This window comes from Argentina silus (assembly GCF_951799395.1).
Source record: "Argentina silus genome assembly, chromosome: 9".
In the NCBI taxonomy this organism is placed as follows: domain Eukaryota; kingdom Metazoa; phylum Chordata; class Actinopteri; order Argentiniformes; family Argentinidae; genus Argentina; species Argentina silus.
Genome location: NC_139663.1, coordinates 18,816,356 through 18,839,782, shown reverse-complemented (window position 1 = coordinate 18,839,782; position 23,427 = coordinate 18,816,356). Strand labels below are relative to the sequence as shown.

Sequence of the window (23,427 nt, the reverse complement as noted above, 5' to 3'; positions counted from 1 at the left end):
GTAACGCTTCTCTTCTAATTCTCAGTTTGAATCAGCTCAACAACATATGTTTGACTTAACAGATGAATCAGGATTTACACACTCACTGGTTAAGCGTAGAACAGGTTTTGGGGAATGCCCTCAAAACGTGGCTAAACTACTAAACCAAGTACTAAACCAACCAGGACTACTCAGGATTGTGGCTTTAAGACAAGTCATGGTAACAATGGTTTTAGGACCAAAATCATTACTGCTACTTATTATGTATGAATTAACCAAGCTACATTAATGTTGTAGCCTTCAATTTTCCACAAAAGGGTAAGAGTCAATATAGTATTATATATTAATCACATAAAATAAAATACCATACCCAACACCAACAATAAACACATAATTAAGAGAAAAGTACAGTGTAAGAAAAAAGATAAACAATGTATTTTTTTTTTAAATCATTAATTAATTTGATGTCACAAAAATAAAAAGAATTACTTTTTGTAGACAAACCAACATGGCTTTATTTCAAATTCACAGAGAGAAAAATGTTTCACCAGAAAATAGTGTAATTCACTTTTGTCTCCTCCCCCTTAGAGAATATGGCATGTGTTTAAACAGAGTATTTCTAGTGTAGTAAAAAGGACCTTAAGTGGAGTGTGTTTATGTTTGCTTACGTGTGTGTGTGTGTGTGTGTGTGTGTGTGTGTGTGTGTGTGTGTGTGTGCATGTGTGTGTGTGTGTGTGTGTGTGTGTGTGTGTGTGTGTGTGTGTGTGTGTGTGTGTGAGCAACTGTCTATAATGACTGTGAGAGTGAGTTAAGGAGTGTTTGTGTATCTGGGTGTGTAAACACTACTATCTGTTATCTCCACACTGACATTAACTCACAGTGAAATGGTGAAAGCATGTGTTTGCTCGGTATACTTATGGCCCCTTGCCTTGCCTTCCCCTGCACAGATACAAACTGTTACAACCCCCCCCCCCCTCCCCCCAACCCCCCCAGCCCAACTGACCACCAAACCCATGCATAGTAACAGCAATTGCCATTATGTTTGTATGTCATTCGTTCCCCCCGTACAAAACCCCAATATTGGCTTTGAGAGCCCCCATCACATTCTTCCCTAGAGCTTCCCTCCCATGATGTCATCAAAGCTCGTCGTGTCTCTTGGTGAGGTCCTCCCCGTAATTAGTCACCTGGCTTCCCACAAACATGTTCCAATTAGCCAGAATCTCCTTCTTGGTAATTTTGTCATCCTGTTGCGTCCAATCGCAGGGGCAATTGCAGGTCCCGCCCATCACCCGTCACGCCCATTCATTGAGGTCATGATTGAGAGAGAAGGGGAGAAGTGAGGGGAAAAAGGGGGAGGTTAGGATGAAAAGAAGAGGGGGGGGGAGGGGAATCAGAAAAGGAAAACATAACAGGGGCAAGGGATAAATTAGGTGATGATAGACAGAGAGAGAGAGAGAGAGACTCGTTATAATTAACAGGTCATTACCCCCAATTAATTCCATTATGTTGATTATTAGCCGTGTGAGTCCTGACAGTGATTGCAAGGGTGTGTGACGTGAGCCGGGAGATCCCTCAGAATGCACTGGGGCTAACTTGAGTCACTGTTTATTTTATTTTTGCATAAATGCTGCTGTAGGACATGTCTTCACAAGGCTGCTTGTTGCTACTCATTGCTTTTCCTTTTGAAACTTTTCTCGAAACTTGGCATACTGGGAAACAAATCTAGCTTATGAAAAACCTGTATAAATATATATAGATTTTAATATTTAAAATACTTTATAAAATGATAAAAGAGCAAGTCGTTGCTGGTGATCCTGTGTTTTGTGAGAAATCTATTATGTTTTTCTGCTGTGGAGCCAGTTGGTAAATATACATGCAGTCAATGCACATCCACCATACTTACTAATGGTTTGTAAATACACTCAAATCAAGGGTGTGTTCAGGGTGTGGGGTGCGTTCAGGGTGTTTGTGCAGAAGAGTTGGTTGACTGGTGAGGTTAGAGGGATGTGAGTTTTGCAAGTAAAGAGATGTGGGAGTGGGGTTTGAGTTTGGTGTGTGTGTGTGTGTGTGGGGGGGGGCACTTATTTCCCCCCTATGTTGTGAGATGGTATGTTTGGAAGATACAGGTCAAAGGAGCAAGGCCTTTGAAGGGCAGTCGATGCTATGTTGGAAAGGATGCACATTGACAATCTTTCAGAAAATAAATATATCTCTTTCAGTAGATACTAAGGACAATGGGACTAGGTGGACATACCTTGTCCGTGTCCGTCTCGTAGATAAGGTGTTTGGCCTCATTGTCAGCGTGGTCAATATCCCCTGGCAGAAGCCACTGTGCCACCTCATTCTTATCCAGCAAGCCATCCTGAAAAGACCACAGAGAGATACAGTCTGTTAACATAGGACGTCCACAGAGAGATACAGTCTGTTAACATGGGACGTCCAAAGAGAGATACAGTCTGTTAACATGGGACGTCCACAGAGAGATACAGTCTGTTAACATGGGACATCCAAAGAGAGATACAGTCTGTTAACATGGACGTCCACAGAGAGATACCGTCTGTTAACATGGACGTCCACAGAGAGATACAGTCTGTTAACATAGACGTCCACAGAGAGATACAGTCTGTTAACATGGACGTCCACAGAGAGATACAGTCTGTTAACATGGACGTCCACAGAGACATACAGTCTGTTAACATGGGACGTCCACAAAGAGGGTGCCTAATCGGGGCACACATGGAAGAGGGGACTTGCTAACTTGCTTGCTATGTTTTTAAATATATCTTGTAATATATGGATGGATGAATAAACACCTTTTATATATCTAGTTTACATTACATATCCAGATTTTACAATATGATAGGCAATGTATAGTCTTGTTAATGCATAGATAACATTACTGTAGTATTAGGCATGCTCCTAGTTGAGATGAATGTTGTTGTGAATGTTATGGATCTTGAAGTGATTCAGACAGATTAGACCTTGTCAACGTCCCTGAAGTCTGCAAACTGTTTCCTCTCTGTCTGCACCCAGGATGGCTCACTCTCTCCTTCCTCCGGTGTGAACATGTCCCCTGTGGAGCAGCCGAACGAGTAATGATGTGACAAAACCAAAATAGGACGTCTGTTTACAGAAGTCTCAAGGATGTTGTGAAAAAGACATCTTCATCCGGTTGTAAATTGATAATCTGATTTAGCATCCAGGTAATCAGAAAAACATAATAGTAATTAAAGTGATTTAAAGTGTCCATTTAATTACAGTTTAAGTTGTTTTGCTGACTGATCTATGTTATGATCAGTCAATCACTTTAAAAGGATAGTTTACCCATATTACAAATCAAATATTTGGTTTCTTACCCTGAAAGGAGTATATGGACAAGGACAGACCTCAATCCACACTTTGGCTCTGTTTATCTGGTCACTTTAACTAACAGCTAATTGTTAGCATTTTTAACCAAAACCCAATGTAAGTCAATGGACCCTAAGTTAGCATGTTTTAAATGTCATGCTCAAATCATCTCAAAGTCATTTAAATCTAGTAATTGAGTCTCTTCAGAGATGATTAGGGTATAGTGATATTTCAAACATGCTAACTTAACATACTTTCATTGACTTCCATTGGGTTTTGGTTAAAGACTCATTTCAGGTTAAGGAACCAAATATGTGATTTTGTAATTGACAGAAATGTTTGATCTAAATATACGACCAATACATGTAAACACTTCCTGAGGGTGCTCAACCACGTTGAATCCTTGTGCTTGACATCTATAAGATATGTAGTGGAACATAACTTTAAGTCATCTTATGCCATATTAGGCTCACTAATATGGGGCACCAGGGGTTGGGAGAGGGACTTACCGATGTATTCATCCAAGTTGATCTTTCCATCCCCGTCCTTGTCAATGTACTCTATAGTTTCCTGATGCCAATCAAAACAAGTACATTTGTTGTGAAATCTATCTTTCTCGGAACTCTGTGATCGTTTATAATGTAACTGAAAAGTCTGGTAAAGGACTGTCAGGTCAGCCACCATAAAGAGGCTGAATGAACCCAGATCAGGCTTACTCCTGGACTAAAGAGAATTTCTCAGTGTCTCAAATAGCTTTCAAGTCCAGGGGTAGCCTAACTGTACAATGTCACCAAATGTAACTGTAACTGTAATTATAACAACGGTTACACGAAAACACCCTCGTATATTTGATATTTTTAGTGGCTTATGATTTGAATCTAAATGACTCACTGACCTGTACTACAATGGGCTTCATGTGGTCATATGCCTCAGGGTGAAGGAAGGCAGTGTACTCCTCCCTGGTTGCTATGCCGTCGCCGTCACCGTCAGCTGCTTTAAAGCGCCTCTCGTCTCTGGTCAGCATGGACTTGTAGGTGATTTTTTCTTCCGAATCATCCATCTCCTCATCTATAAAAAAATAAATAAGAATATGAATAACTTTACTTATATAACACTTTTCAAAGCAGGCCACAAATCTACAGTAGGGGACACTCATGGTCAATATAACTACTTTTTCTTTTGGTTAATTTGTTTGTTTTTCAGGTCAACTCTTTACAGTATGTAGTTTGTTTCATCGCCACAAGGTGCCAAGAGCCTACCTATTATGCCTTTAATGATTTGTGTGTTTTGCGGTGACATTTTAAAATCTTGATTTAAAGCAGTGATTTGGGGCATTTCTCACTCTCCATTTCCTGTTGTCTCTGCCTTTATTCCCCAGGACAACTGTTTTTATGTAAAAATGTCCTGTGTTACCACCTTCTTTGTATCAAGGATAATAGACATGGATACCGTTGTAATGCCCCCTGCCTTTGTATTAGGAATAAGAACCGAAGAACCACATCTGTCCCTAACCTCAAGAGAACAGAGTGAATTGTTAACCCCTTCCCACCCCCTTCCCTGGGTTGTATATGTGTAGCTTATGCCCGATCTGTCTGCATACCCTGTTGTATATAGATAGCAATTGAATACTTGCTAAATAGTGGGTTGGTTGTGGCCCTAAGCTATACCAAATCCTTTTCATGATCTTTCATGATCTTTCATGATCTTTCATGATCACACCCATACTAATTACACGTTATGCCCCCCTGGTAAATAGGAGTACATTGAGGTTTCCCTCACCCCAACACACACACACACATGCTCACATGCACACACACGCGCATACACATACACACTCGTACCAAAGTAGTAGCCATAGGTGTTGTTCTTGTACTCATCCCAGCTGATGTTGCCATCCTGGTTCTCGTCGATCTCCTTCCAGTGTTTGTTCACGTTGTCCTGGATGTAGCTCCTCTGTCTGTGTTTGATCCACTGGTGCAGCTCTCCATGGCTCACGTAGCCATCCTTGTCTGTGTCAATGCGCTCCACGATCTTCCTGCAAAACGGGGAGCCAAACAAGCACTGGTTAGAACCATAGAAAACGGACATGCCCATTCAAATCAACATTCCACGGTGGGTAAATGGCCTCTATCTTTTGGTGTACCATTTGGAAATGTTCAGCTTTATGTGACCATGTCTGTTCTACTCATTGTTTATAACCACCTAACCTGAACACTCTTCATTATAAAGGGATAGTCCACTCACAATAAGTTGAGGCAAGTCAATGAGCAATACCATTGGTTGTGTAGATCTATGCCTGAATGAATAGCAAAGAGCTGCACCTGACAAAAACAGGATATTAGACAGAGCACATCTTTTCCATTTGTTTTGTATTTAAGGCATAACGCTGCGGTTTCACCTCTACATTAGACCACTTAACACAAGGACAGAACAGATTGGATATCTTCACATGGACATACAAGGATTAGACCTACAGCCAAAGGTGATGGTGTGGGTGAGTGAATGAATGGAGAAAGAGGAGGACATGGAAGAGGTGGGTTGAGAGTGAAAAAATTAAACCACAATTAAACTAAATGTAAATAACGTGCCTTCTCAGTGTCACTACCAAAATGACATACTGTTTTTCTTGAACATGATACATTGGCACCCAAATAATATCCAGAGCCACAAACACCAATTTTTTTAAGAGACCCTCCCTACCATAATAATTGTAGGGAAAACACTCATCTAGTCATGCAACAGTTCTAGAATGAAGGGAGTCTTCAAGGGAGTGAGTGTACACCATTGGAGTAGGATGAAGTTTGCCCCTAGACACTGATCTGTAAGTCTAACATGCTGTACCCCAATTTGGCTTTGCTCTCCTCGGGGGACAGCTGGTCAAAGGTCTTGGCCTCCTCTTTGCCTAGGAAGGCTTCATGGTCGTACTTGAAACCATGGCCATCTTCGTGGGGGTGGTCGCTCAGGTCAGCTTGGCGATGATGGACACGGTTCTCCTTAGCGGGCACGGCGATCGCGACCCCGAGAATAAGTACGAGTGACCCTAATGACTGCAACAGCATCTTGGAACCTGGATTGGAAAGATATATATACATATATAAGGAGAGGTAGAGAGAGAGAGGGAAGGAGAGAGACAGAGGTAGAGAGAGAGGGAAATAGATGTTACAGCAGACCAAACAGAACTGGTAATAGCAGACAGAATCTCAGATTCACCCAAGACAATCAGTGATTTTATGTTCAACACTAGTCATAAATCCAAACAGTGATATGTTCAAGAATGTAAAGCATGTATGTCCCATTTAGTAGGCAACCAGCCTGTCTTAAATTATCATAATGAATTCAACAAAACATAACTTAACATAACTTTTGTCTAATGTTATCACCGTCACGTCCTTTACATAACATATGCATCAGTTATTAATAAAACAGGGAGACAAGATAGTAGCCATCAGTGCATAAAACTGATGCAAACATAGGCCAGTAAGCAATAGATAGTACAACAAATTCAGAGAAACAACCAAAACTATTTAGTTAAGGCTGTCTTAATCAAAATAAATCTATTTCATGCAACTCACCCCAATCACGCTTTTTCAGGAATTGTAAAGTACACGTTGGCACTCGATTCCTCTTTAAATTCTACGATGAGGGAGGAGGTGCCGCTCTTGCTCAGTCGACCACTCATAAACATGCTGACAGGACAACTAACCAATTGAAACGAGCAAATAGCAGTAACGGAATATAATACGGATTCCGATTGGCTATTAAGCGCCACGTTGACACGCGAACGCGCGCGATGCAACCAAAGATGCAACACTTAGTCTCCGGAGCGCGCATGGAGATGTTGGTCGTGAACTAAACATATTTCATTATTTTCCCAAGTTGATTGTCAACAAACCGCTCATCTTTTGAATGCAATATGGGTCGATTTGAAAGATGTCTTCCAGTTATCCTTTCGTATTATAGAGATCCCTAGACAATAAGTTTACTGCACCAGTGTCGTGTAGCCAGTTTTGCTCCTTGCAAAATAAAGCAAGTCCTCCTTTTGTATGATCTACCGTAATGCTATCACCAAGGCCTACCAGTTTGACCAGCGGACTTCATCATATCAATGACATTCAGACAACTAAATGTGTAACTGTGCACTGCTACAGAATAATTTCATGTAGTTTCACAAACATACATTTGTCAATTTGACCTGGATATTGATGGCTGATGAACACAGTAAAATGAGGAAAAGTGATAGAACCGCCCTGCAAATTGAAAAGTGGTTCAAACGGTTGGTAGTTTTACAGGTTCACAGACATTATCATACAATGTGTGATTAGGTAGATCGATCGATCGATATAGATAGATAGATAGATAGATAGATAGATAGATAGATAGATAGGTACTTTATTGATCCCAGAGGGGAAATTAAAGTGTTACAGCAGCTCACATCACAAACAACAACAAAATAAAGTGACAATATAAAAATAGAATAAAATAGACATCTGAAACATTACATACAGTAAGAACAGTGCAATATGATTTAACATCCCCCAGCCTGACTCTGATCACCCCGATTGAACCAGCCGGAGGAGGAGTTGTACAGTCTTATTGCGGCAGGCAGAAAAGATCTCATAGAGCGCTCCTTAGTACAACGTGGTTGTCGTAATCTGTTGCTAAAGGAGCTTCTCTGCTCTGCCACAGTGTCATGTAGGGAATGGGAGGGATTGTCCATGATGGCCAGGAGTTTGGTCTTCATCTTCCTATTGCTGCCCCCCCAGCACTGCGCTGGCCACCACTGACTGGTAGAACATGTTCAGCAGAGTCCTGCACACACCAAAGGACCTAAGCCTCCTCAGGATATAAAGCTGTCTCTGGTCCCTCTTGTACAGGACATCTGTGTTACCAGTCCAGTCCAGTTTATTGTCCAGGTGCACCCCAGGTACTTATAGCTCTGGACCACCTCCACGTCTTCTCCCTGGATGGAAACAGGAGATAGGGGGACCCTAGTCCTCCTAATGTCTACCACCATATCCCTTGTCCTGCTGATATTGAGTATCAGGTGGTTCTGCTTACACCGCTCAACAAAACTGTCCACCAGTCCTCTGTACTCGGTCGCCTGACCTCCACTGACACATCCATACATTTTTGCTGCACTGACAGTGAATCAGAAAGCCCTAGATGGTGATGTTTGCGTCGGGAATAACCTCCTGCAGCCATGTGTCCGTAAAACACATAAGACTGCATTCACGATATTTCCTCTGTCCGTCGCTCCACCCCCGCTCTGCTTCCTCGATGCCGTCTCCTTATTTCCTCCGGTACAGTGGGCCGCTGGCCGACAACCATTGCTGGCTGAGCCAACGCGATCAGCTGTTCTCAAAAAGAAACAATAGCGGTCTCGCAGCACGCAAATCCACCAGGAATAAAAACAGTCCCCATGAGTAGTAAAACGGTGAATAAAGTAAGTATAAAGTTTAGTGTCCATGGCTATTTTGGTTAAATTTCGATGTCGCTTTTAACAAACAGTATAACAACTACTAGAAACTACTATAAATAACTAAAAAAGACGGAGCTGCTGAAACAGGCAGCCAGCTCTACCGGCCCCTTCCAATTATTAGTGTGATCTAAATGTCATTTAGACATTCCAACGTATTCAGTTTTCATAAGCCATCTATAAAACATCGACCAATGGTTCAGTAACTATCATTTTAGCACAGTTGGATAAATGGATAAAAGGTATGTGTAATATTGTTCAAGAAAACATTTGGATTGAACTGGCGTTGGAAAGCTAACACTTGGGGGCAGAGTGGGATGCCTTTAGAACAGCAGAACCACAGCATAGATTGGAGTCACGCAATTCTATTGATTCAAAAATCATTACTCCTTCCTTCCTACTGTACCTCGCCCACTTCGCAATTTGCAGGGGAGTTACATCAGATTTCCCGAGATGATTTTTTCTGAATTGTTTAACATTGTTTACATTTTTAGTGTTTGAATATTTTTGAAAGATGTTCAATTGATTGCTGATATTAATTCTTATACGCCTCTCATTTATATTTCTGTTGATAGACTTTGATATGTTCATTTGTTCTGTCTGGGATGAGAGGTGATAGTAAAAGGTTATGTAACACATCTTTGACAACTCCAAAACAGTGCATATGACATTCTTAGCACTGTGTAAATATTTACAAATATGCTAGATTGTATTACCTTCAGCCTTTTCATACTGTTTCACATTGATTACGTGATTAGCAATATCAACACCTATGGGAAAGTGCATCTGGTCTGCACTGAAAAACAGAACAAATGTTTTATTCAAACCTTATCTTAAAAGTGCAATCTGTAATTCCCCCCAGCTGTTATGGTAAACAGATGAGGGGTTGGGCTGGACAAACTACCAATTTCATAGACTGAGCTATGGATGCAAGGACTGACCAAAGATCAAAATTATACTTTTAACCATGTTTTGAAGTTATATACAGTGTTTGTTTCCAATTGCATTGTTTTAGTAAAACAAGCTTGTATTCTGGGTTCTAATGGGGTAAGACATTTGAACTAAGCTCATGAGGCATGTATATGTTATATTTTTCAAGAATGAATGGCTATATATCATCAGTTTAAAAGGCTAAATATGTATGTACCAATAAAGTCCATACGTCACAAACTTCAGAATGTGTTGACACTCATCATTCATGGAGACAGGAGTCAACATTATGATTGCTAGCAAAAGAGAGTTATTAATGGTAAATTCCAGTAAATTACTAAATGTACCTTTCCTGAAAGCTTAGTAAACCTTGGCCAAAATCAGAACATATTTACCGTTCGTTAGCAACCGCTCAGATTAACTTTTGAGAGCAATCATAACTGTGCTGTCAGTGTCCAAAAATGACAAATGTTCCAGTTATGAGTTTGTGACGTATGGACTTTCATAGTGCATTGCAGGTTGCCCCTTTAATCTTATTACATGCATGGTGGACTGTAACTGTTGGATATGGTAACTTTGGTTTGATTGTCAGAGCCATTGAATTGGATGAGTTGACACAAATAACTCTGGAGAGAAACATGGTGTGCATGCTTTTTTTACAGCCCAGCACAGAAGGACCAGACTACTGACACATGGCCCGTGTTTCCCATGGCACTTTGTGGCATACTGTAGTATGAATGAGGTGGTGTAGTGTGGTGTAGTGTACTCATGTGAAGTTGTTGTCAATTAGCTCTTTACTTTTCTGTTTTATTGTATGCTATGTTACCCCTGCCTGTTAACAACATTTCCCTCTGGGATAATAAAGATTGAACTGAACTGAACTGAGCAAAAATACACCTTGGGACTTGTTGCTTTCACATGAAGGTTACAGTCAGGGTTGCTGTGGTCAATTCATTTATTAGGGAATTTTATTTAAATAAATTCCAATTAAAGAATTGAAAATATCCTAATTGAAATATGATGCCATTTTCAGTATAGTCATTGGCTGTCTCTGATGCGCTTTGTCCTCCCCTCCTCAATTCACATGATTTGTTCTCCTTTTCTTCTTGCTCCCTCTCCTTCTCTCTTTTTTTTTTGCGCTATGCCTTATCCTTTCTCTGCCCGTTTTTTCCATCTCTGTTTCGTCCTCTTTCTCTCTCCATCTTTCTCCCTCTCTTTCTCTTTCTCTGTCCCTCTCCTCTCTCCCTCCTCTCTTCCCTCGCCTAAGGCGGTGTGTCTAGTTCCATGGAGCAATTGAAGGTGACAGGGGCAGTGAGAGAGGAGGGGAGAGGGAGGACGTGCCACACTGTAGCCCGGGGGCACACAACAGCAAAGAGAAGGAGGGAGGAAGAGGAAGAGAGTGGGGAAAGAGGGAAAAACAAAGCGAGGAAGAGGAGGGGGAGAGGGAGAGGGATATGGAGAGGAGGGAAAGGATGAGCAAAGTGAGCAAGACGGATAGAATGGTTATTCTGGGGGAAATGAATATTTCATTATTAATGTATTAACATGAGTATAGCCCCTCCCCTTTCTTGGGATTCAATGAGTTGATGTCACGAATGGTAAGGGACAGTCAGCATAATTCTACACCCCCCACCCCCTACACACACACGCACATACACGTATGCTGTTGTTTTCGTTTTTTGTTTTGTTTTAAAGACTTGATGTTAATTTGTCCCGGCATCGTTGCTATGGTGACCTCCCTCCCTCCTCCCCCCCAGCAGTGAAAAAGAGAGAGAGGGAGAGGGTGAGGGTGACAGGGATGAACTAACAAGAGACTGAAAAAATGTGCCCTTAAGCTGCACAAATATTCAAGTAACACACTCATATACACACACACACACACACACTAGTGCATACATGCGTAAGCACAGACACACACACTTGCACATAAACTCACATGCACAAAGCCTGCATGCGCAGAAACATTCAAACACATGAACAAATATTTATTTCTAAGTATAATTGTATATTATTTTTGAAAAACTAAATTGTTTATTTTTCCCGTCATCTATCTCTTACCTCAGTAAATTCTCTTTAGCAAGTGACAGAGAGAGAGAGAGAGTGACAGAGACAGAGAGGGAAGGTGAGAGGGAGGGAGGGAGGGAGGGAAGGAGGGAGGGAGGGAGGGAGGGAGGGAGGGAGGGGGCGACAGAGCACAGCGTCTTGTCAACCGGAAATAAAACATGTTGGCACCCTCCTTCTCCTCCACCTCCCCCCTCCTCCCGTCTCTCTTTCGTGTGGCCCTTTCTTCTCCTCATTATACACAGATATAGTCATACAGTACATACTCCAGTCTTCTGGGTCTTTCTATTCTCACACACTTTCTTCACAATAGTTTTGCACTTCTTTGACATGTACCTTTACGTGAACAGAATTAGGATCTGATTATTGCTACAGAATGAGATTATCTAACAAATTCACATTCTTCTTACATCAACAGCAATATAATATAATTAAAGACAGATGTCTGTAAGTCAATCAATACATCTTTCTTAGCTTGAATTGAAGAGTTGTACTGATAAAGGTTGATAAGCAAGTACTAAGTACATTTGAAGCAATTCCATACCAACCAGAGTGCTATTACAGTGATACTGTAATGAAAACAAAACTGTATTTTTCAAAAGCATACAGTACATCTAAGCTTGATCTTTGAACTGACATTATATGATTGTGGGCTGATATCTGACAAAAACTGTGTTACACCTAATATTTACTGTGCACCTGACATTTACTCTAAACTATAATGACTGTATAAAATACATCATCAAAATAGTCAACACTAAAGAAGACTACCAATACAAATTAAGAGTGGTCTCAGTTAAACAATAGTAATACATTAGTATTCTATTGTTTTACTTACTCTTCACTCCCTTAAGGCTCAACATTAGTTTGCTCAAACTGTAATTCTCAAATCTTTTTGGCGTGTCAAGGGCTCTCTGATTTTCTGGGCTAATCCAATGAAATATGCAAATGTAGTGTCACGAGAGTGACAAAGTGCAGTCAGAGAGAAAACACTGCAAACATGCAGTGGCACGCGTGTAGCGTGTGTGTGTGTGTGTGTGTGTGTGTGTGTGTGTGTGTGTGTGGCCTTAATGGTTCAGTCCATAAGGAGACTGGCTGACCAAGTTGGTGTGTGAGGGTATCAGTAGAGTGTGTGTGTGTGTGTGTGTGTGTGTGTGTGTGTGTGTGTGTGTGTACAAAACTGAGTTTGTATGATGTGTGTTTACAATGAATGTGCATACGTGTTTGTTCTGTGTTTATGGAGATACGACCATGTCTTTCTTGTAAGCTGTAGTATGGCGCCAGTACACGTCACAGTTTAGTTACACCGTCAAACATATTCAGAAGCACAGCACATATTTCAATATTTGGATAACACTTTATTCGAAGGTCTGTTTATGAACGGCTTCTCAATTTTTTGTCAAGTAGAGGTTAACCGTTAGGAAACTGTAAACCATTATAATTTGTGGTTAACATTGAAATGTATTTATTTTTAAACCATTCACAACGGTTTAAAACCTGATATGACCTATAGATCATGAAAAACTGGCATAACGTGTATACGATGGCACGCATTTCTAAAGCACTAGTTTGCAGCTTATAAGCAAAGTTTCAAATGAATTATAACAGTTTTTTGTTGTTGTTTAGAAATGAGTATCGGTGATATTCCTCCCGCTGTGTGTATTTCATGCTCTCTCTCTCTCTCTCTCTCTCTCTCTCTCTCTCACTTCATCACCCCTTCCTGGCATTAAGTCCAGACCTGACACTGACACTGAGTCTGTGTGTCATCCCTCTCTCCCTCACCCCCTCCCTCCACCCCCCCCTCTCTCTCCCTCCCTCCTTCTCTCTCTATCCATCGCTCCGAGGACCAGAGTGCCTGCAGACGCGTTTCTCTCTCTCTCTCTCTCTCTGGCCCACTCCCCCCTCCCTCTCCTCCTCTCTTTCGCTCTGTCTAACTCTCTCCATCTCTCCCTGGCTCGCCTCCCTGCTCTCCCTTCTTTCTCCTTCGCACACACAGTCAACAAAAGAGAGGTCAGGGGAGCGGGTTGAGGGGAGAGTGAAAGAGAGGAAGAAGAGGAAGAGAGAAGTAGACGGCAGAGGAGAAAGGAGAGGAACAAGAGTTTGGATCGCCGTCGTCATCCTCTCACTGCAGTAAGTGAGGGGCCTTTCCCTAAACATGTCAATTCACAGACACCGATGTGAGGAGAGAGAGAGAGAGAGAGAGAGAGAGAGAGAGAGAGAGAGCGAGAGAGAAAACAGAGAGAGAGAGAAAGAGAGATAGGGTGTAGGGAAACCGAAATGTACTGATCGTAATGTACTGATAAATTGTCCTCTCCACAACAAGTGAGATGTCAAAGTATGCTGAAGTCACAAACAGAGAGCAGAGAGAGTAGAACTATTTGCGTCTTTTCCGCGAAAAAATCCCACACAAATATGGAACCAAGTCAACTTGACCTTTTGACTCACAGCGGAGGCAGAAAGGTGCCAAAAGCGGTACCATGATTCGTGGGTAAAAGACAACAGTGTACTCAACTCTCGCTCTCTACGCTTCACACTTTCTCCTTCTTCCTCAGTATGTTCCCTTTACTCTCTCTATCCATCCTCTCTCTTTCCCTCTCTCTCTCTCTCTTTCTCTCTCTCTCTCTCTCTCTCTCTCTCTTTCTGTCTGTCTGACTGTCTGTCTGTCTATATCGCTCTCTTTCTCTCCTGATAATCACTTTAAAGCTAAAGGTCTGCAGACAACTTGATTGTTTTTTTCTCAGTTAGAAGTATTTGTCTGTAGCATATGAGAAGATCAGACTGATGTTGAATACCGAGATAGGCATGTGTGTTGTTTCCGTTGTGGCTCTGTGCTACATACCGACACTGGCTCGTTCAGGGCAAGTCAGAGCTGAGAGTCTCAGGAGTGCATGATTGTCTAGATAGAACAAAGCAGGATTTCGTACCGCTCATCGCCTTGTTAAGTCTCCCGGGGTATATTCTAGCCGTAATACTGTAGTATGTTAGAACTGCAAAATGCAGATGGCCGCTTTGTGGTGTACACAGTTTTATTTGAATATCTTCGCCAGACCATGGGCAAAATGCATATTTGAAATGTTTTCAGATATTTGAAAAACTTGAGGTGTGTTTGATTTAAATTGGCACAATGGCACAATGGAGGTCATGAAATAGCCTCAGAAGTGCTAAAACTTGCAAATCGAAATCAACCACTGACATTTTTCAAAAATATTTGAAACCATTTTTAATAGGTATTTTGCCCAGATTTGATCTGTGCAGGTATAATTTGTCGTTATATACTGTATATACTTCCCTTCCTTTATATAGATTATCTACACTCTTACTGTAGTGTATTGGTAATCCCAACATCTACACTCTTACAGTAGTGTATTGGTAATCCCAACATCTACACTAATCCCAACATCTTTCTGCAGGTCAGGGAGTACAGAAATGTAGGCTAGTGTGGCACTTTTCATTATAAAGAGATATGTTCCCTATTCCAAGAATCAAGTTGTGTCATGTCTTCCATATGGATGATATCTCCTTTTGTTGTCTTAATTAGTGTGTTACAGACCTAGGCAAAATACTTGCCTTGTGCACATTTCCACTCCCCTTCTCTGTGTATCACTATCATCTGTAGCCAGAGTGTATCTATAATGTTGTGGGTATTTTGGTCCCCTGCTCTGTGTATCATTAGTGTAGCTAATGTCTAGCGTTGTGTGCACTGTGGTTAATGTTAGTTGACAGTATTACTCTCTCCTCTCATGCGTGTGTATATAGCCAGTGTCAGAGTGGAGGGGATGTAGCTCCTAATTACCCAGTGTGTTTGTAATGAACTCCCTTTGTGTCGCCGTGGGAGACTAATGTACGAGTGTATGTGTGTGTGTGTGTGCGTGCGCGTGTGTGTCCGTCTGTGTCTCTGTCTCTGTCTCTGTATGTACTGTGTGTATGTGTCACCAATATCAACCCTCTCATTCACTTTGTCTCCTCTTCCTTCCTTGCCTCCTCCCCGCCCCTCTCTATGTAACTCTCTCCTCTAATTCTCCCTCCTTCTCTCTCTCGCTCTCTTTCTCTCTCTCTCCCTCTCTCTCGCTCTCTTTCTCTCTCTCTCCCTGTAGTTTTGTACTTGCTCTGATTGGAGTAGAGAGGTCAGAGGTGACAAGGTTGTGTTCTCTCTGGAAGAGGAAGTGTTATGTGTGAGAAACTCACCATGCTGAATCTACAAAGTGGGTCCAACTGGTCTGGGCCAAACAACTGGTACCATCAGCCCACCACCATGCCCCAGCATGGCACAGGTAAGAGGCAGGGTTTGCATGTGTAACAGAGGTGTTTTGGTGGTCTACAAGCGTGCGTGATGAGTAACATTGCCTGAAACGTGTGTGTTAGCTCCCTGATTCCCTCATAGCTCCCTAATAATAAGGTAAGAATTGATAGTTTCTCATAAAATAAAATCCATATTTCTATGTGATTACTTCTCAAATTGCATGGTAACACCGGTCTCAGTCATTTATAAGACAGTCATGAGGAAGGTTAATTACTGGGTTATAATAAAGTGTTAAAAGTCACATTATCATTTGCGTAACAGGATCTTGTTACCTTTCCAGGTCCTTTCTACCTCCTTCCCAGGTCCTTTCTACCAAAGCTTTCAGGAATTCATCTGCAGTAGAGTAGTAAAAAGTGTGTGATGTGTTACCCTGGAATAAGACAGTGATAACACATATCTGACATTTTGGGGAACCTGGGCTGGAGAATGAACTGATGCCTGTTATTGTTACCCCTCAATATCATGCTATCAAGTATGTGGTATGTTACCCTGGAACCATTACACTGAAATTACGAGAAACTATTAATTGTTACCTTATAACATTACCATGTTATGACCCCTTTATTCCGTGCTGTAATAGGAAGTGCTACTCCAAGACTTTAGTTCAGCGGCCTAACATAGTCTTCTGGCTTGCAGACAACCCGGGTTCAAACCCAGTTGGTCATAGGTATGTGTGTGTGTGTGTGTGTGTGTGTGTGTGCGTGTGTGTGTGTGTGTGTGTGTGTGTGTGTGTGTGTGTGTGTGTGTTGCACTTGCTCATTCTCTGCATTGCTTGGGGTGAGCTGGAGAGTCTTCCACATGAATTAGGAGAAACAGAGGGTGCCAATAGCTATACACCATCAGTAAACACACACACTCACACACACACACACACACACACACACACACACACACACACACACACACACTCTACTGATACGCCAAAACAAATATACCTGAGCCTGCCTAAACCTATAGCATTAACACAGCATCGCTCTGACCAATAAAGAAGCATAATTGCCTTCCATTAATTTAACTGAATTATTCCTCTCCCTCCCTCTTTTTCTATCTTCCTCTCTTTTCCCCCTAAGATGGTTGTGTGGCGGACGAAGCAAGCGTGAGGATGGTTGGAGGAGAGGGCGTGCAAAGGGAGAGGGACGAGGTGGATGAATCCCAGCTCCACCTCCAGCTTAAGAGGAAGCTCCAGAGAAACAGGACCAGCTTCACCCAGGAGCAGATCGACGCGCTGGAGAAAGGTCTGACCCCAGCCCCAGGCTTCAGCTGAGGCCCATAGAGCTTCTGTTGTATTAATATACATGAAGCTTCATCCGCCGCCCTAGATTGTTTAGTTTGTTGATTTTGCTTTATAGTGACAGGCACCGTATAGCTGGAAATATAAGTACAGCCTCAAACATGCAGAATGAAGTAGACACGCACACAAGTTCAAGCATACACGCACCAGCCCTGGTTTCAAATGGTATTTGAAATAATAATAAAAAAATAGCGTTGCTTGATTGAGTTTGCCTGGATTAATGGAATTAACCAATGGAATGGTCTAAAATGTGCAAACCCCACCCATCTGGCACTCCAGACAGGCTCCTAACCAGATACTGTCGACATGCATGCCCAGACACAGACAAATAACCCCAACCGTGCGCCTGCACGCACACGCACACACACACACACACACACACACACACACACACACACACACACACAGATGCTTGTGCATATGCACATACAACCTCTCGTCTGCAGACACACTCCCACCTGTATATTTCACGCACTCATAACACATCACATCACTTCACATCACATCACATCACAGTTCACACCTGTGCATGCCTGCAGTAACACTACAGTAGTGACACTACAGTGTCACATGTGTAAACATGTTTGTTGGTACAGCTATAGGCATGATGTGTGTTTTGTGCCTCTTTCCACCGTGTGTGTGTGTGTGTGTGTGTGTGTGTGTGTGTGTGTGTGTGTGTGTGTGAGCGAGGGGGCATTCATAGGTCTTTTTTTGTAAAATAAAATTATCCATCTTCCAGAGTTTGAAAGGACACATTACCCAGATGTCTTTGCCAGAGAGAGATTGGCAGCTAAGATAGACCTACCAGAGGCTCGCATTCAGGTAAGGGTTCACTACTCTCTACCTCACATGATCATATACAGCCCTCTAGTGTCCACAGGACAGTATGACAGGCAAAATATGAACAATTTCAATATGTTGTCATATATGAGTAAGATTGCACCTTTAAAACACACTGTTGTCTTAAAATTCAGGTCTAGTAGTGTCTACTTTGATAGACTACTTGATTGATTGATTGATTGATTGATTGATAGGTGTGGTTTTCTAATCGGAGAGCCAAATGGAGGAGGGAGGAGAAGTTGCGCAATCAGAGGAGGTCAGGGAGTGGGACTTCCTGTGCCCAAGCACATGCCCCCCTTAGCACCTCCTACAACTCCAGTATCTATCACTCTCACCATGGCAACAGTTCAGGTATGAAGTGTGTGCGTGTGTGTGTGTGTGTGTGTGTGTGTGTGTGTGTGTGTGTGTGTGTGTGTCTGGGTGTGTGTCTGGGTGTGTGTCTGGGTGTATGTCTGTGTGCGTGTGTGTGTGTGTGCGTGTGTGTGTGTGTGTGTGTGTGCGTGTGTGTGTGTGTGTGTATGTCTGTGTGCGTGTGTGTGTGTGTGTGTGTGCGTGTGTGTGTGTGTGTGTGTGTGTGTCTGTGTGTGTGTGTGTGTGTGTGTGTGTGTGTGTGTGTATGTCTGTGTGTGTGTGTGTGCGTGTGTGTGTGCGTGTATGTCTGTGTGCGTGTGTGTGTGTGTGTGTGTGTGTGTGTGTGTGTGTGTGTGTGTGTGTGTGTGTGTGTGTCACTCAATATCAACCTCCTTCTGTGTGCCCTTCAGGCTCTATGCACAGTGCCAGTGACTCTTCTCTGTCAGGCTACGGGTCTCTCTCAGTCTTCTCCAACATGCAGGTAACTTCATTTACTTTATTTATGCTAATATGTTCATATAACGTTGGTATCCCTGTTCTGTCCTTTCTTCTTCTTTTTATTTATTTTTTTACCTGAATTCACTTGAGTTCACTTTTGTTAATTTGTGCTGATGTGTGCCTAACATGTGTCTTTTTCTAAATCATGTAAGCAAGGTCTCTTAGTGAAATCAATCTAGTGAAGATGTGTACATTGTGAGAAATAAATCCAAATACTAGCACTTGTATTTGCTAACCCCATGATGAATTGGATTCAGTCAAGATAATTCTCTACCCTTGTCCCACTTCCCATCATGGATTTAAAGCATGTGTGTTACCTCCTAGTGGTAGCATTCAATAACAATTTTTTTGTAAGCTATAATAGTATGCTATTTTGCATAAATATATTTGTCCTCAACACCAAAGGATACACTTGTCATTATGACCTGGTATGTTCTCATGTATTGTGATGTTACACAACTCAAGGTTATGAAAATACTTGTCCTGGACGAGGAAACCTATGTCTAAGATAAGATACCCAGGTATCACATAAAGGAGTATCAACGTAGAAATGCTGTAGGTTGTTCAAAATGTGCATGACTTTTCATTGTTCGATCAGTACTAGGATTGTGTGGCAGTCACTGTTGACTTGACTGTAATCATTTTTCAGTTCTTATGGCTTTGAATGAATTTGGACTCTCCTCCATTGTCTAACAGTCTTCTCTCTTTTCCTTCTTCCACCTGCTGCTGTCCCTATCTCCTCCTCTTCTCCTCCCTTCCCCCATCGTGCCGCCCCCCCCCACCCCCCCCCCTCCAGTCGTTGCCCCCCCAGTCCACTTCCTCATACTCCTGCATGCTGCCCCCCTCTCCCTCCGCTCCGCCCCCCCTGCCGCGCAAATTTGATTCCCCGTCTTACTCTTCCTCTCACCTGCCTCCCCCTCATTCTGCCAACTCAAACACAGGTGAGTCTCAAGCACATTGTGTGTGTGTGTGTGTGTGTGTGTGTGTGTGTGTGTGTGTGTGTGTGTTGGGGTTGGGGTTATTTGTCTGTGTGGTGTGGGCATGCATATCCACAGTATCTGGTTGTAATGTAAGTGTATAAAGACCTCCTTACCCCCCTCTCTTCCTCCCTCCCTCTCAGGCTATCTCTCTCCCGTTGTGTCGGTAGCCACCCCAGTCCCGGGGAGTGAGCAGGATTTGGGTCAGTACTGGACCAGACTTCAGTGAGACAGACACACTTATTCACAATGACACAGTCCTGGACACAACCCGAACTGGACAATCCAATAACCCCATAACACCAGACCACCAAGCCTGTCAGTAGAACCACCTGAAGCTCCTGCTAACAACAAACACATGCTAACAACACAGAACTATGAGCCAGTGAGTGGGTACATGGCAACCCACCTCAACATAGCACTAATGAGCGTGTCTGCACCAGAGAACTAGTCAGCAGAGAGAAGTGGGACCAGCTTACAGCAGACAACACAACCCATCGAAACAGAAGACCTGCATGGTTAATTAACCCCACAACATGGCAACCAGACAACCAAAACAAACAGAATGGGAACCGTTTCCTTGGACAGGAAATGAAATGAAATGCAATACGTCAGGAACTAGTATTGTACAACAAGGATTTGTACAATCAACCCAACACAATATCAAATAACCCGAGAACCAACGTCCACCCGACAAACCAGCCGACACAGACAGAGCCAAAGAACAACTCCAACAGAAAATCTAAATCAGAAAACCAGAAATGTCTCTCCAGACGGACCGAAGAACCAGTCAATTTTTGGAAGCCCTTCTCATAGACAAAACAGGGAACCTAAAACAGCCAGACAACATAAACCATCAAAACAAAAACAGTTCTGCCCAACCAGTGACCCCAGAACCACAATGCATTTCTTTTATAACGAACAGCATTCACCCATCACCCAACATTTATACTAAACCAGTCTTTAAATTCCCCAAATTCCCCCAGTGTCCAGTGGCAATCAGCTTTTATGCTCTTTTAAACCACACCTGAAACCCCAATTTATGGCAAATGCCTAGAATATGTTGACAATCATATTTTCCCCTGTCAATGATCACCCCATTTTGTATGATGGTTTAATCAAAAAAATGCATTGTTACACTCAGGACTTCAAGAGGACTAAGATATCAAAAGCCAAGCCATCACCATCACAATGCGATGACAATCAGTTTTTCAAATACCAAAGGTACCTGGAACAACCAATGACAATCAAGGATGACCAAGGAGCCACCAATGACAATCAAGGATGACCAGGAAGCCACAAATGACAATCAAGGATGACCAGGAAGCCACAAATGACAGTCAAGTATGACCAGGAAGCCACAAATGACAGTCAAGTATGGGCCTGAAACAACCAATGACAATCAGTTGTTGACGTTGGGCTACTTATCACAATGAAGTTCAGCCTCAATGCACACTGCACACATGATTCTGAACTTTAGCCCACCAATGGCACATCATTTGGCCATGTCTAAGTAGCAGTGCTATAACAGTGATTCAGTGCTTTCTGGAAGGTTTACAGCTCTAGTTAATGTGTTGTTGGACAGTAAAGCAAAAACAGTTTTGGCTCGATATTCCAGCCATTTAGATTAGATATGATGAATATAAGGTAAAAGTACAGAATGTCACCTTTTATTTGAGGGTATTTATTCTCCATTCTATCAGCACTGTATGCCATTAGACTGCAATACCATTGTGAACCACTGGGGCTTCTCCCCGCCATTCTTTCTTGCACTTACTCACTCAACCTCTTCATGCTTCTTGGCACATACTGTAAGTACGACCTCAAAAAGTGTCTTGCAGTTACTGTAGTTGTGTCTTTAGTGCTGTTAGCCAAACTCCAACAGCACTTTTTCATCTCCTTTGAATCTGTACCTCTCCACGGAGTGCACCTCAATAGCCTGAAGCAAATTCCTGTACTTGCCCCCTCTTCTTCGTTTGTACTAATCTGAGAGGACAAGTAAGGGCAGACTGCCACCGCAATGCTTTCACTTATCCTGTGTTTTCAGGTCAGTACGGGAGACCGGGTCTGGTTGTCACATGTTCTACTCTTTCCCATACTACACTGTTTCTTGTGTCACACACAACTCTGAAATAAGCACGCTCTGTCAGTTTGTGTCAACCAGCCCCAACGCAGGGTAGGTTGTCACAATGTTTAGGGTTGGTTGTCACAATGTTAAAAATGGGTCTTGAAACAATAATTAACATTTATAATGAAAGGTAAAAACTGTATTAGCCTTTATTCAATGACTTCAAGCCTTGATTGACTATGTTGTATTTAAACACTTGTTTAACCATCTTGGAAATGTAAACTTCTTCAATCAAAAACATTTCCGAAACTCGGAGATTAATGGAAAACTATCTATTAATTTTATCTATATGTATATAAATCAGATATCTCTGATTTATTTCAATTGTATCAATTGTTACATGATTTATGAATTTTGGCATTTTTCAACCACTCACCACATGTGACAGCCAACTCCAAAATCAATTGGACAATCAGCCTCAACCAGACTTTTTTTGATAAATATGCTCCTGACGACATAGATTGACCCCATATTGTTGCATTTTCCTCCCGTTATACAACAAATCTACAATCTTAGTTTATGGTTTTCGCAAAACAGTAAAGATTTATGATAAAAAAGACATGTTCATTTTGGTCATGAAAATCTAAAACTTGCCCTTATGTCTACATTTTGTGACGTATCAACAACTTGGATCACCTCTAAAGATGACACCTTTAAATTTAAAATCAAGTCCCAACACCCTCCAGATTTGACTGTACTTTAATCCCTGGGATCCCCCACAGATAAAGGAGGGATGAGGGAAGGGAGCCACTCTTGTCTATTGAGATTGCACCCCTTGTCACTTTGGAGCTGGACATGCTTTTCTCTTCCATCTGGGGTTTGTGTCAGCGCTGTATTGGGGGGTTGAACTGTGTAGTAACAGGTATGAGTGTCTGTCATGTGGGCGAAGGAGTCATGTCAGCGCTATGAATTACATTTTTATCTGCAGTTCTGAACATTTTACCTCACTGAAGACATATTAAGACCTTAACACAACCAATGACCAACATGCATGGACATAATAACAGCCAATGACAATCAAGCAATCAAGCACAGAAACAAGGCGACCAATGATAATCAAGCACTGTATTGGAACCACCACTCAGATTCAAGCATGGACCTCATATAACCAATAGGACAGCTGAAGATAATAACAAATAAATACTTATGAATAAGGGTAGTACTGTGATGCACTATTTTTGTTATTCCTCTGTATCACCATTCCTTTCTTTCGATGCCATTTTAAATCCTTCTCTTTCACCCAAAATT

The 23,427-nt window shown here is 42.1% G+C and overlaps 2 protein-coding genes across 2 annotated transcripts; one reads left to right on the top strand and one right to left on the bottom strand.

Moving 5' to 3' along the window:
* Positions 1-995: 995 nt before the first annotated feature.
* On the bottom strand, positions 996-6,959 carry rcn3 (reticulocalbin 3, EF-hand calcium binding domain). Its single transcript, XM_083677147.1, has 8 exons — positions 6,900-6,959; positions 6,169-6,394; positions 5,169-5,362; positions 4,223-4,395; positions 3,837-3,897; positions 2,961-3,052; positions 2,234-2,341; positions 996-1,223 (listed from the first exon to the last, which is right to left on the bottom strand). Exons 2-8 carry the CDS (start codon positions 6,384-6,386, stop codon positions 1,116-1,118), a joined length of 954 nt encoding a protein of 317 aa, XP_083533273.1. The 5' UTR covers positions 6,387-6,394; positions 6,900-6,959; the 3' UTR covers positions 996-1,115.
* Positions 6,960-15,962: 9,003 nt separating this feature from the next.
* Positions 15,963-20,280, top strand: pax10 (paired box 10; the record flags this gene model as incomplete). Its single annotated transcript, XM_083677394.1, has 7 exons — positions 15,963-16,065; positions 17,165-17,329; positions 18,125-18,207; positions 18,420-18,576; positions 18,987-19,057; positions 19,871-20,015; positions 20,195-20,280. The coding sequence occupies 7 exons, from the start codon at positions 15,963-15,965 to the stop codon at positions 20,278-20,280; spliced, it is 810 nt and encodes a 269-aa protein (XP_083533520.1).
* Between the last annotated feature and the right edge of the window lie 3,147 nt (positions 20,281-23,427).

Coding starts and splice junctions, on each gene's coding strand:
- rcn3 (XM_083677147.1), bottom strand. CDS start 6,386: ATGCTGTTGCAGTCATTAGGGTCACTCGTACTTATTCTCGGGGTCGCG. Junction 5,363..6,168: donor GAGAGCAAAGCCAAATTGGG/GTACAGCATGTT, acceptor CCCGTTTTGCAG/GAAGATCGTGGAGCGCATTG. Junction 1,224..2,233: donor ACGAGACGGACACGGACAAG/GTATGTCCACCT, acceptor TGGACGCAACAG/GATGACAAAATTACCAAGAA.